Below are 14,290 nucleotides of genomic sequence, written 5' to 3'. Positions count from 1 at the left end.
GCAAACCCCATGCTCTCACTTCCTGTTGCGCAAGCGCGCGACTGCCGCCACGACCTTGGAGTCACGCAATAAAACAAATGAGTCCACAGGAAAACATCTTCACCTTCGTTCTCTCGCTTCTACGACTTTACTTGATGACATCCTTGATTTTGTGGGACCTGTCCACCTCTTCATCTCTCCACTGACGAAGAGGAGGGACAAGCCTCCATCGCAGCACACACTGTGGCAAACGTATTGAAACGGACGCAACTCTCAATCGATCGATCGATCAGTCAATGAGTAGGAGTCGGGAGTGTGCGGGGAGGGTTGACTCGCGATGAACGTTCATCGTCGATCTTCCGAGATGGCTGATGGGGTCAAAGGTCAAGTCCGCAGGTAAACGTGTGTGCACTGTTACACAAATGTCGAGCGTCGCAACACACTCTTAGGCAACCTCACGTGGGCCCACGTAAACCGCAACGTGAGAGAAAATTTTAAAAAAAAAGAAAGTGGAGGGGAGTAGTCACAAGGGTCTGTGGCTCCGCCCCTTTGTATCACTTCTGTTTTGACTCACCAAAATTTTAACGAACATCACAAACGGACACACGGCAACAGCGAAACGCAACGACAACAACGCTGTGAGTCCCAACGTCTCTGCCTCGCTGTGTGTGTTTTTGTCGAAATAGATTTCAACTTGTGTGCGTGTTTTCGAAATAGATTTCTACCTGTGTGTGTGTGTGTGTGTGTGTGTGCCCATGTAATATTGTTTTGAAGTTTAATTTTGTTTTGAAAAAAGGGACAGGGAATATTGATAAAAGTTTGTCGTCAGTGACAGTCGACGTGCTCTTATTTCTTTCCGTCATTCAAAACTCCAGAAGACGCGTTTTCCATCATTGGGAGTTTACTAAAATGCTTCTCGTTTCAATTTCAAAATGTCAATGACAGGGAGAGTTTTCCCATCATTCACTCTTACTTTGAAAACCCAACGCTTCATCATTCGTTTCTCATTGACAGTCACGCACTTTGGTATTCTTATTTTGAAAAGCCGACACTTGAGATGAAACGTTTCTCGTTTCTGATCCTTGACACTCTTATTTTCAAAATCCAAGAAGTTTACCGTCATTGAACGTCCACAGGTAGTTTGAAGTTCCCCATTTTTGTCACCGTAAACGCACTCTTATTTTGAAAACAATGATTTGTGTTTCAGCTGGAAGAAACGTGGGACCGGGCAACTCCATGGATGACTTCATGACGGACTCTGTGACCGAGGTACTAAGCCCCGCCCGCTCAGGTGGACCGGAAGACGTCACGAGTGACTCTCCCCCCTTTCGTCGACCCTTTTAGGACCCCTGGTACGGCGGACCGACGGCCAGCACCGCCGACTACGACTTCCCGAACCTGATGTGCGACCTGTCGTCGGTGCGGGCCTTCCGGCGCGCGTGCGAGCCGCCGCTCTTCTGGATGATCGCGCTGGTGGGCGGTGCCGGGAACCTGGCGGTGGTCTGGATCTACCTGAACTTCCGTCGGCGTCTCAAGACCATGACCGACGTGTTCCTGCTCAACCTGGCTGTGGCCGACCTTCTGTTCCTGGTCACGCTGCCCCTGTGGGCGGCTGAGGCGTCTCACGGCTGGACCTTCGGTGCCGCCCTGTGCAAGGTGTGCAAGCTCATTAAAGAGTCGTCTGGGATTTACGTCTTCTTTTAGTCTTTATAACTTCTCATTCGTTCTTTTTCCCCGCGTTTCGGTGTTTCCTCACTGGGTGGGGGCGGTCGGGGGGGTGGAGGGTGGTCCCGATCCCGCCCGCCCCGCGTGGGCCCTGTTCTCCAGGCCTCCACGATGGCGTGTCCGCACTCCGCACTGTTCACGTCCGCGTCTTGTCTTGGAATAATCTTTTTGAAAGTGTAATTGCTTATACACACGGGACGGTGGGTGGCCCAGGGAGCGCGGGCTACGGGGTCAGAGACTGCATTCGTTTTTGTCTTTTAGCACCAGTTTTCTGAAGCACTTTGTGTCGTATAATCCTAACGAAGTCACTGGTGGTGTAGCGGTACGCTCGCCTGACTTCGGTGCGGGCAGCGTGGGCTCAGTTCCCACTCAGGGAAGGCGCGAACGTGAGTGGGAACGGTTGTCCGTGCCTACACGTGCCCTGCGTCTGACCGGCGACCGGTTCAGGACGTAGTCCGCCTTTCGCCCAGGGTCGGCCGGGATAGGCTCCGGCGCCCCGTGACCTTCAACAGGATAAGCGGTATTGAGAATGGATGGATGAATCCTAACGAAAGCTCGCTGTCTTGTTTGTTGGAAGGTGACGTCGGCGGTGTACAAGGTGAACCTGTTCAGCTCCACGCTGCTGCTGACGTGCATCAGCGTGGACCGCTACGTGGTCATCGTGCAGACGGCCAAGGCCCGCAACTCACAGGCCGAGCGGCGCCGCCGCGGGAGGCTGGCGTGCGGCGCCGTCTGGTTGGCCGCCGTGCTGCTGGCCACGCCCGAGCTGGCCTTCGCGACCACCGCGCCGGCCGAGGCGGACGGCGGCCCGCGCGACTTCTGCCGGATGCTGTTCCCGCCGCACATGGGGAGGCGCGCCAAGATGGCCACGCTGTGGGTGCAGGTAATCATGGGCTTCTGCCTCCCCTTTGCCGTCATGGCGGCGTGCTACGGCGCCGTGGTGGCCACGCTGCTCAAGACGCGCAGCTTCCAGAAGCACAAGGCCATGCGCGTGGTCCTGGCCGTGGTGGCCATCTTCCTGGCCACCCAGCTGCCGCACAACGCCGTCCTGGTGACGGAGGCGGCGCAGGCAGCCAGCGTGACCGTCACCAACTGCCGCGAGCTCAAGCGCTTCCTGAAAGCGGGCCAGGTCCTGAAGGGCGTGGCCTATCTGCACGCCTGCCTCAACCCCTTCCTGTACGCTTTCGTGGGCGTGCGCTTCCGCCGGGACCTCAGCCAGCAGCTGCGGGCGTGCGCCCGCCGGCGCCCCCGGACGCCCTCAGACCAGCTCAGCCGCTCCGGGAAAAGTCCGCTGGGGTCCACCAGAGCGTCCGACAGCGACACCTCGCAGGCGCTGTCGCTGTAGGCGGGACTGCCTGTTGGCATCGTAGGCGGGACTTTCTGTTAGCGCCGTCGCCGGGACTTCCCGTTGGCGCGGCGACGGTTGCGGTGACAGGAAGTGTGAAAGTGCAGACGAACTCCGAGCAGACAAAACAAGCGACAGGAAGTTGATTGTCACGCCTTTGTATTCACTTCCTTTCTACACTTCCTCTTTTCTCCTCAATATCATCTGATGACTTTTATTGTGAGGGCGGGGCAAGGGGCATCTACAGACTGATGAGAGGGGAGGGGGGTGCCACTGTCTCCAGGCAGGTAAGAGAGTGGTCAGCGGGCTCTTCCTTTTTTTCACCTCAACGCCATTTGATGTTGTGAGTGAAGAAATGAAAACAAGACCAACTTCACAAACGTTTACGAAATAAAAATCCCTTTTTTCCTCACGTGACCTGTTTTGTCTGCAGAAACTTTGCCCTCCAACACTTCCTGTCACCTGACAGGTCACCTGGTACCGCAAACAGGAAGAGACGCTTAAAGCCAGAACGTTTCTTTTGAAAGGAACAACAAACAAACAGCTGAGTCACAGCGTATGTGTGTTTGCCTCATATGTGCTGACACAGCTACTCGCGCGCACACACACACACACGCACAACAAAGGTCAGAGGTCGGTGCAGTAACACAAACGTGGGCTGAACAAAAGCGCCATCGTTCCAGAATCCGGTCCTCCCATAAATGTGGCCGTGCGAGGCCCTCTGAGGTTTAGTCCATCATGCCTCTGCCGCGACGCCGCTCCTCTTTTTTGGGCCAGTCGGCGTCCTCGACCTCGTCCGAGCGGCCGAGCTCCACGTGCGTCCGGGTGGCCCCGGGCGGCGCCTCGTCCCGGGGCGTCTTCGTGGGCACGGCCCCCCCGATGGGCGGCGCGTCCAGCCTGGGGACGCGCGTGTCCCGCAGAGCGCTGGGCATCAGCAGCATCTTCCTGCAGGGGACCAGGAGCAGCGCTGCGCCCCTACTGCCCCGGGCGGGCGAGCGGGCGGGCCAGGGCGCGGCGGGGGCCGGGTCGAGCGGGGGCCTCAACAGCTGCTTGATGGAGTACCGAGACAAAGTCCAAGCGCTGGAACAACTGAACCAGCAACTGGAGGAACAAATCCGGATGAGTCTGGACCGCAAGGCGTCCTGCGCCGGTGCCTGGGGGCCGCTCAGGGGCCAGTGGGAGGACGTGTACAGACAGGTGAGAGGGGCCGTTCTGCATGGTCATGCAGCTGAACAGTACAGATTCAAAACGTTTTTGTTTTTTTTTTAAAACGGCAGGTGAGAGGGGAAGGACGGCTGAAATCATTTCCCAAAGCTGACTCAGCATCGTGTTGATATCCGGTGGCCAGAAAGAAACCAAAAACTCAAAACTGCGCCGAACACTTTTTACTGTACCTTGACGTACGAGTACTGCAACTTAGGAGTTTTCGAGTCACAAGTCATTTTTGCTCGATTTTGTTTTGTTTCGCGTTGCGGACCAAAGTTGGAGTTTCACATTCTCCGCCGCTTGACTGAAGAGAAACAAAATCGAGCAATTCAAGGTAGAGTTTGCAGTTTCAAAAACTTTTGGTCGTATATGTTAACTGTATAACCTGACAGTAGAATATGATGAAAATCATCCTTCCTTTAATCCCTCTCATAGAAATTTTTGGATCATCAAGTGGTCACGGCGTGAAAAGCGTAGCCAATCAGAGACGGTAGAGACAGGAGGCGTGGCCGAATAGATGTCAATCATTTGCCCACGCGCACCACCGCAAGCGCAGCCTCCTCACTATTATATTTTCTTGGCCGGATTCAGGGTCGTCACTCGGTTTTATGGATACGGGGGCTTAGCCCCCAGGAGATGCACAGGATGTGAGCAAATGTAGCAACATTTCACAAACAGGTAGCAAAGACTGAGAAAATGCTTTTTGAGGTTTTTGGACAGAGTTTAAAACAATACAGAACTGGGTAAAAGTTCAAAGTCACCATTACTTTTGTAGTGTTATTTCTGTTAGTGTGTTTTTGAACACAGTACACAAACAGAGGAAGCATGTTTATAACATTAACCACAAAACAGAAAAAAATACGTTTACAGTGTTAAAAAATTCCCATTTTATTTTTCCGTTTTTCTTTTCTTTGTTTTTTTTTTTTTTTGAGGGGAACCAATCCCGAAAAGGCTTATTGATGGTTTATCCCCGCTTATTCGAGATTGTTTTGGTTGAAATTTTAAATAACCAAATCATTTAGGGGGGCTTAAGAACATTTTAGGGGAGTTGAAGCCCACACAAACATGCTGTTGCCCTGGTTACTGGGAGGCATGGCAAATATGTGGTCATTCACAATAAAAGCCTTCTTAGGTGAAAGTCACTTCCTGTCAGGTGACATCACCTGAGTACCGTTTTGATGCTCTTGAATTGAGACGCCCAAAGATTGTTTACATCAAACGTGTCACTCCTACAACATAAGAGCGTAGTAGTGACGGGATCCGATCACGAGTGATTGACAGCAGCGTCTCCACGGCAATGCGTGTGTTCAGGTCAGCGAGGCCATCCTGGCCAACGCTCGTCTGACGCTGCAGACTGAAAATGTGCAGGCCAACGCCGAGGACTTCAAGGAAAGGTCAGAGGCCATTAGCGGTCGCGGCGTGTGGCGCGAGGGGGCTGAGTCTCAGTCAGGTTTGTGCCGCCGCAGGTTTGAGAGCGAACGACCGTTCCGGAAGGCGGCGGAGGACGAGATCGCGTCGCTCTACAAAGTCTTGGAGGACGCCGGCCTGACCAGGGCGGAGCTGGAGGACCAGATGGACGCCATGAGAGCCGAACTTCAACAACTGGAGCGGCAGCACGAGCAGGTCAGACGCGCCGGCGCGGTCCCGACCTCAGCCAGAACGTTCCGAACGGCATCAGCAACATTCCCAAACACACGAGCAACTTTCCCGCAGTGGCGGATTTTGATACGGGCGAAACGGGCAGCAGCCCAGGACCCATTTCTGCGAGAGGCGCCACCGGCATGAACCCCCCCAAAACGAAACCGAAAACTTTCATTCATGATTTTTGATATGAGCGGCTGCAACGGAGCACATCCTCATATGAAGGCGTCGTTTGACGAGTACATAACGCGGCTTACGATTTGTTGACTAAGACTCACACCGTGACTTCAGTACTTCAGCGCAACTTCTGACTGGCCGCCCGATAGCTTAGCAGTTAGCAACGCACACCAAAACAATGGGACTCATCTCATTTTGCAACTTCCGAGGTCCTCGCTCCTCTGTTTCCATCTTAGCGGCTCAGACCAGAAATCCCATCGTGGAGACGATGTCCTTGACAGAGTTTTGAGGTAGAAATGAGACGATCGTTCCCCGATGACATTGTTTCACAGAGACCTCATCACGTCACTGACGCCTGTCACGAATGAACCAACCATCTGCTGGACTGAATTATTACTATCAGCACAAATGTCCAACATGTTTTGTGTTTCAAGCGGGATTACATAAAGGCAAATATAATCAACACTTACGCTTCACAACTTTGATGCAGATGCAAAGATGATCATGATTGGTCTATCCCAACCCCCCGTGTGCCTGTGACTGTACACAGTAAAGTGTTAATATGCTCCTTATCCATTACGTTGGATTAAAAAAACTGTCCAACCATCCATCCATTTTCCATACCGCTTCTCCTCACTCGGGTTGCGGACGCGCTGGCGCCGACCTCAACTGACTTTGGCAGGGCGGCGGGGTAAACCCTGAGCTGGTCACCAGCCAATCGCAGGGCAATCAGTCGCACTCACATTCACACCTATGGATAATTTAGAGTATTCAATTAATCTACCATGCATTTTTCTGGAATGTGGGAGGAAACCGGCGTACCTGGAGAAAACCCACGCAGGCACAGGGAGAACATGCAAACTCCACACAGGCGGGGCCGGATTTGAACCCGGGTCCTCAGAAAATGACAGCCTACTTTACAAACCTTGGAAATGGGTGGACTGTGGTCGCTAAGGCGCAGTAACCATGAGTCAGTGAATGAAGTCATTTTAGTGTTAAATACTGCCCACAACGGTGGCCGACTGGTTAGCGCATCTGCCTCATATTTCTGAGGAGGGAGAACAACTTCGAGGAACTAAGAACGTTGCAATGAAGAGACTTGAGATGGCACCAGGACGCACTAGGCCGCAATTCAATGATCGGAATGTGTGGTCATGTCATCGGACTTGCGGCCGCATGTCTTGGACACCCGGGTGAAGAGAGGGGCGGCGCTATCGATCCCCACCTGGTGGTGAGTAGGCTCCGACGGTGGGGGAAGATGCCCGTCCGAGGTGGCAGACCCAAACGTATTGTGAGGGTTTGCTGGGAACGTCTGGCAGAGTCCCCCGTCAGAAGGAGCTTCAACTCCACCTCCGGCAGAGCTTCGCCCACGTCCTGGGGGTGGCGGGGAACATTGAGTCCAAGTAGACCATGTTCCGTGCCTCCATTGTTGAGGCGGCTGTGGCCGTAAGGTGTTCGATGCCCGTCGTGGTGGCAATCCCCGAACCATCGGTGGAGACCAGCGGTAAGGGATGCCGTCATCGGGCCGTTTTTGACCTGTGGGACACCAGAGGCAACCGATGAGTACTGGTTGGCCAAGTTTTGGTGCTCGCTGGGGCAAAAACGTGGGTGTGGGAGGAGTTTGTTGAGACCATGGAGAACAACTTCCGGACAGCTTCGAGGAAATTCTGGTCCACCATCCCATCCGGTGTTGTAAAGAAGGGGAAGCAGTGCACCATCAACATTGTGTATGGTGGCGATGGGGTGCTGATGACCTCAACTTGGGACGTTGTAAGTCGGGTTAGAGTGGGGGTGAATGAGATCCGCTCTGGGTTCCTTAAGGCTCTGGATGTTGTGGGGCTGTCCTGGTTGACATGCCTCTGCAACATCACGTTGACAGTGCATCTAGATTGGCAGACCGGGGTAGTGGTCCCCCTTTTTAAGAGGGGGGCCCGGAAGGTGTGTTCCAACTACAGGGGGATCACACTCCTCAGTCCTCCCTGGTAAGGTCTATTCAGGGGTTTCGGAAAGAAGGGTCTGTCGGGAAGTTGAATCTCAGATTCAGGAGGAGCAGTGTGGTTTTCGTCCTGGCCGTGGAGCAGTGGATCAACTCTACACCCTCGGCAGGGTCCTCGAGGGTGCATTGGAGTTCGCCCAACCGGTCGTCATGTGTTTTTTTGGGACTTGGAGAAGGCGTTCCACCGTGTCCCTCAGGGAGTTCTGCGGGTGGTGCTTTGGGAGTATGGGATACCGGACCCCCTGATACGGGTTATTCAGTCCCTGTACGACCAGTGTCAGTTTGATCCACATTGCTGGCACCAAGTCAGATTCGTTTCCAGTGAGGTTCGGACTCCACCAAGGCTGCCCTTTGTCACCGATTCTGTTCATTGCCTTCATGGACAGAATTTATAGGCACAGCCGAGGTGTCGAGGGGGTCCGGTTCGGTGACATCAGTATTACGTCTCTGCTGTTTGCAGGTGATGTGGTTGCGATGGCTTCATCAAGCCGTGATATTCAACTCTCGGCGGAGCGGTTTGCAGCTGAGATGAAAATCATATCTGAGACCATGGTCCTCGGTCAGAAAAGGGTGGAGTGCCCCCTCTGTGTCAGGTAGGAGATCCTGCCCCAAGTGGAGGAGTTCAAGCCTCTCGGGGTCTAGTTCACGAGTGAGGGAAGAAAGGAGAGGAAGATCGACAGACAGATCGGTGCAGTGTCTGCAGCGATGCGGACTCTGTATCGGTCTGTTACGGTAAACAAGGATTCTCGATTTAGCGGTTGAACTACGTTCCGACCCTCACCTATGGTCTCGAGCTGTGGGTCGTGACCCAAAAAACAAGATGGCAAATGCAAGCGTCTGAAGTGAGTTTTCTCCGCAGGGTGTCTGGGCTCTCCCTTAGAGGCAGGGTGAGAAGCTCGGTCATCCGGGAGGGGCTCAGAGTCGAGCCGCTGCTCCTCCCCATCTAGAGGAACTAGACGAGGTGGCTTGGGCATCTATAATAATAATAATAATAATAATAATAATGATTCATTCTATTAATGAATGCACTTTACAGAGAGTGAACAGTCTCAAAGTGCTACAGCAGATATAAAAATAGTCTCCCAAAAAAAAAAAAATAATAATAATTAAAAAATGTTTTTTAAAAAAACACAGTCTGTGGTGCATCTGCTTAGGGTGGGCCCTGGACGCCCCCCTTGAGGTGTTCCGGGCCTGTCCCACCGGGAGACGGCCCAGTGAATGACCAAGAACATGCTGGAAAGACTTTGTCTCCCGGCTGGCCTGGGAATGCCTCGGGATTTCCCCACCCTGAAACAGCTGGACCAAGTGGCTGGCGAGAGGGAAGTCTGGGCTTCCCTGCTTAAGCTGCTGCCCCAGCGACCCGACCCCGCATAAGCGGAAGATGGATGGATGGATGAGATGAGATGAGCCCTGTGACACTTCATGGCACTGTGTCGTTACTGTCATAACACTTGTGGGAATACGGCATACAGCCTGTGTGTATCAATAATATCTAAGCAAAAATGAGACCGGTAGACGGTCACAAAATATGCCAGTCAATACCATAAAAGCAAAAGTAAATAAGCAACAGTGAAACAGAAATGCTTAATTCTTTGGAGCTAGATGGCGATGTGGCGTTTCTTCCAACAGGTATACAGGTACATCTTGATAAATTAGAATGTATTTATTCTAACTTATTGAGATGACATACCTCAATAAATTGTACAACTGAAGCCTGCAGATAACGATACATTTATTGTTCTCAAATTTCTAGTGGACCCGTTGCACAATTTATTTAAGTACGCACAGTACCTGTAATAAGACTGGCTCGTCAAAGCAAAACGGGTGAGTGATATTTTCAATCGTGTTTTTGTTTCTGTGCTGAGCCTTCAAAATGTCTTAACATGAAAATGGTCAGTGGCGCAAAAAGGTTTAGGGACCGCTGCCAGGGTGGGGGGGCGTCAGTGTGCCCCATTCATACCGGAACCGCCACTGCTGACTGGATCAACAATAAACTACCAAGCGCCTCAACATTAGCATCAACATTCCTGACATCACTTTATACGTATCTTCCCAACATCAGACTGAATATTCCCAACCACATCAAAAATACTCCCGAGGGCATCACCAACATTCACCAAAATATTCCCAGCATCAGACGATATACAGTATTCTCCACAGCAACATTCCTAACAGCATCAACATCAACTGAAATATTCCACCCACGTCAACAACATTCCCAACATTGTCAGAAACACGCGCGACTGCATCAACATGATTCCCGACACAAGCAACCCACGATTCATAAGCGTGTTCCCCATTGCCCACAACTTGTCACGTTGTCCCCGCCCTGCAGGACGTGCGCCTCCTCTACAGTCAAATGTCTGGACGGGAACTGGATCAGCCGGACGCTCCCATTGAAACCAGTCTAGACCAGATCCTGGCTTACATCCGCAACCACTGGGAAAAGGTGACGGAGAGGAACCGAGCAGAGACGGACAGCTACCAGGAATGCAAGGTGATGAGATGCAATGGAAGGAATTCATTGAATAATAATCATTCGTTTGATGTATACTCAAGGCCAGTGTAGAAACAGAGTTACAAAACAAAATAACAGAATATAAAACATCAATGAAAATGGCAAATGAGAAGGGCGACGTCAGAGTGAATGAGCAGTCTGGAATAGGTGCGTTTTGAGTCTCGATTTGAAGAGGGTTAAGGAGTCAATGTTATGGTGGTGGGTACCAAAGACGGGGGTCGAGAGCGCCCGAGGCTCTGTGCCCCACGGTGGACGAGGATCTGAGAGACTGGGAGGGTAATGCAAGATATGGCGGGGCGAGGTTATTGATGGCCATGAAGGTGCACATCAGTATTTGGTATTGGACAAGGAGCTGCTGGAGCGATGGGGGTGGGTGGAGGGGGTATTTGTGACAATACGGGTGGCAGATCTCTGGAGAAGCTGTAGTTGGTGCACAAACCAGACCATACAGGAGAGTTGCAGTCATCCAGCTGGGAAGCGATGCGGGCGTGCAGGCTGAGGGATGAACAGAGACGATTGATGTTTCATCAGCGGAAGTACAGGACAGTATGCGGACAGGGTGATGTTGTTCACGTGTGCTCGAAAGGAGACAGCGCTGTCGGAGATGACACCTGAGGGTAGGGGGAATCGGGAATTATAAGCAAGTATAATAGAACAACTGACAATTTGGCCACTTCCATCTAACCCTGGAAAGATTTGGTTCCGACAAAAAAGATCAGTTCATTGTATAACATCGTTATATAATTCACCGACAGCACGTGTAAAAGTAAATGGGTCTTTAACTGAAAGATTTGAACTGGAGGGGGGAACTAGGCAAGGCTGCCTTGTGTATAACCAATATATAAATAAAACCTTTGGCGCAGCTGGTCAGACAGGACACCACAACAGCAGCAATAAAATAGAAATGGAGATGACCGCATCATAGGTCTGTTTGCAGATGATGTAGCGATTTATTTGAACGGTCCTGCTCATAACTTTCCACACCTAATGAAACTTCTACAACAATTTGTATTATACTCCGGCTATACATTTTATTTACGTAAACCCAGGTTCTGACATGCTATCGTTCAACATCTCAAAACCTTAGAGAACTCAAAAGAAAGTGGGAGGCGAAGACATTGACCTATTTGGGATGAAAGAAACTAATCAATGAATATCCAGCCACATCTATTATTTTTGTTTCAGTCGCTCCCGGTGGTCATTGCAAATTTACAATTCATTCAATGGGATAAATTAATATCAAGATTTATCTGGGAAGGCAAGAGGCCAAGAATAAGGTATTCCGCCCTTCGATGACCTCAAGGAAAAGGAGGACGGGCTCTCCCGAACTTGAAGGAATACTGCAACGCAGCACAGATTCGTCCACTCATAGACGAGTGCGGCCTCGAACATAGAAATGACGAAATAAACTATCCCATACAAACGCCCCCGGGAAATTACCCTACCCAGCATAAAAGAAAAACATTGATTGAGTCCAATTACAGAATTCAACATGGCAAATAATGAATAGACCCTAACTTCAACTGGGTAAAGAATTGGGTTTGTTGAGATGGATAGGATGGGATGACAAATTTGAACCTGGGAAAATGGATAACCCATTCTAACAGTGGACTGAAAGAAGTACGACGGCAATCTGTAAACTCATCGAGAGAGGGCTAACGGTCGGATTCCAAGAGTTACAAAATCGATTTCAATATCTTCACCTAAGAGACTATTATCACAGGCAAATTAGGAAAAGAGAAGAGGAAATACAGAAACATACAGAAAAGGCCCAATTAGAATGTCCACCTTGTATGAATGCACGATGAACTCAAGAAAAGCCTCGACTAATTTCGTGAAGGAAGCCGGATGAGGGCATCGCAGAAAAGGGGTGCCGTGGCATGCGGGGGGCTCGTCTCAGCACAACTCACTCTCAAGGATGGAGGGAGTTTGTTTGAAAGGACCAAATTTGATACTTTATAACACCAAAGCGTCGTGTAACCATACGGAACCCAATGGTACGCAGACTTTTCTGCTTGTCGTTCTCGGATGCTGTAAAGCATTGGGATACAAAATATCACAGATGTTTCAAGTATGCAAAAGAGCCCAACATCCAACAAAATTCCGCTTGGAGCAGGGACAAAAGGGGAGAAGACAGATACACCAACAATATAATAATGCTTAACAATTGCAGATGATATACAAGATTTGGAGAGTCTGACCAATCAAATCAGACTGAAAAAGGGACTGGGCTCAATGGCTCACATACAAATCACAAATGTGAGGAAGACTTCTAAAGTCATGGAACAATCTCTCTCGTTTTGTTCTGTTTGGCATCGATTGGTTTTGCTCAGTCCTACTTTTTTTTCTAACTTGTGTTTCATATGTTCACTTAAAAATATAAATGTAAATATAAAACAAGCCAAAGTATGTAAGACAAATTCTATACTACTGTCAGGCAAAATGTTTTCTTACACTAAGGAAAAGTGAAAAGTATCTCGACAGTGTTGATTGTGGTGTTCAAAATGGCGAAATAAAGAATGCCCCCCCCCCCCAAAAAAAGAGTCCATTTTAGCTGGAGGTGGCCATTTGGTACCTATAAGTAGGATTTTGGTTTTATCACAGTTGAATTATAGAAAGTTGGATGAGAACCAATGTTTGAGTTCAGAGAAGCAGTCAGTAAGGGAGGAAGCAAGAAGAATGGCAGTGGCTTTGGTGGAGAGGTAGAGCTCGGTGTCATCCGTGTAACAGTGAAAGTTGAATTTACTCAAGATATTGCCAAGCGGTAGGATGCAATTAATGAAGAGGGAGCCCAAGACCGAGCCTTGAGGCACACCGGAAGAAACGGAATAGATGGGATTTGAATGATTTCAGTTGGACAAACTAGTTACGTGTGCGTTTCCCCCTCAGGACGCCAAGTGCGTGAGCCGGCTGAGTCCTGAAGAGGAACAGCTGGAGGCGCTGAAGGTCCAATGCTCCGACGCCGGCTGCAAGATCCAAAGTCTGCAAGCAGAGACCGAATCCATCCGAGCTCTGGTGACCTCGCTCAGATCTTTGACGGAAGCCCCTCGGCCAGCCAGAATTCGTCAGTAACGGTGTTTATGCGGGTCGTCTTGCAGAAACGCGGCCTGGAGAACTCTCTGGGCGACGCCCGTCACTGGCACGACATGGAGCTCCAGAACCTCGGCTCGGTGGTGTCCAAGCTGGAGGCGGAACTGGCGGACGTGCGCGGTGAGATGGAACAACAGCGCAGAGATTACGATGGTCTGCTCAGCAACAAGCAGCGCCTGGAGCAGGAGATCCGACTCTATCACGGAATCCTGGATGGAGAGGAGCGACGCTTCCAGCCTGCAGAGTGAGTCCCCTCGACACGCTTCCAAAATTAAGCTACAAAAAAATAAAGATCTGTCAGGAGGTTTTGAATGATCCAAATGTACCCGTCGAGGTGTTCCAGTTCACAGAGAGACCTTGAGGGACTTTCCGGAACTCCGGAAGATCAAGGAGCCCCAATGCAGTGTGGACCGAAGGACCCTGTGGACTCCTGTAATCCTTTGGGGCATTGAAGAGAAAGCTGAGGAATCATGTGATATTCAGATTTGTACTTCCTGCTGGTGAATAAGACAATAAAAAGTCTTTTGATTTTGTGTTGCCAACCACAGACTCAGTCCCTACACCCTAATCAAAACACTGCGATTTTTATATAGTGGCGTATAGAGTTGACTCA

General features: G+C 50.6%; 1 protein-coding gene across 5 annotated transcripts; it reads left to right on the top strand.

Moving 5' to 3' along the window:
* The first annotated feature begins 77 nt into the window (after positions 1-77).
* On the top strand, positions 78-14,219 carry bfsp2 (beaded filament structural protein 2, phakinin). Of its 5 annotated transcripts, none has more exons than XM_061694759.1 (9): positions 78-375; positions 1,187-1,248; positions 1,324-1,635; positions 5,567-5,649; positions 5,722-5,878; positions 10,405-10,566; positions 13,477-13,602; positions 13,686-13,921; positions 14,012-14,219. In XM_061694759.1, exons 1-9 carry the CDS (start codon positions 351-353, stop codon positions 14,127-14,129), a joined length of 1,281 nt encoding a protein of 426 aa, XP_061550743.1. In that variant the 5' UTR covers positions 78-350; the 3' UTR covers positions 14,130-14,219. The 5 variants fall into 5 exon arrangements, with proteins under 5 accessions (XP_061550743.1, XP_061550745.1, XP_061550744.1 ...); XM_061694760.1 differs by lacking the exon at positions 78-375 and adding an exon at positions 517-617; XM_061694758.1 differs by lacking the exons at positions 78-375; positions 1,187-1,248; positions 1,324-1,635 and adding an exon at positions 3,060-4,246 and having other exon boundaries at positions 14,021-14,219.
* Positions 14,220-14,290: the final 71 nt, after the last annotated feature.

The sequence above is a fragment of the Phycodurus eques genome, chromosome 13 (assembly GCF_024500275.1).
Source record: "Phycodurus eques isolate BA_2022a chromosome 13, UOR_Pequ_1.1, whole genome shotgun sequence".
NCBI lineage: Eukaryota > Metazoa > Chordata > Actinopteri > Syngnathiformes > Syngnathidae > Phycodurus > Phycodurus eques.
The sequence above is the reverse complement of the archived record's forward strand: the minus strand, read 5'-3'. Positions and strand labels throughout refer to the sequence as shown.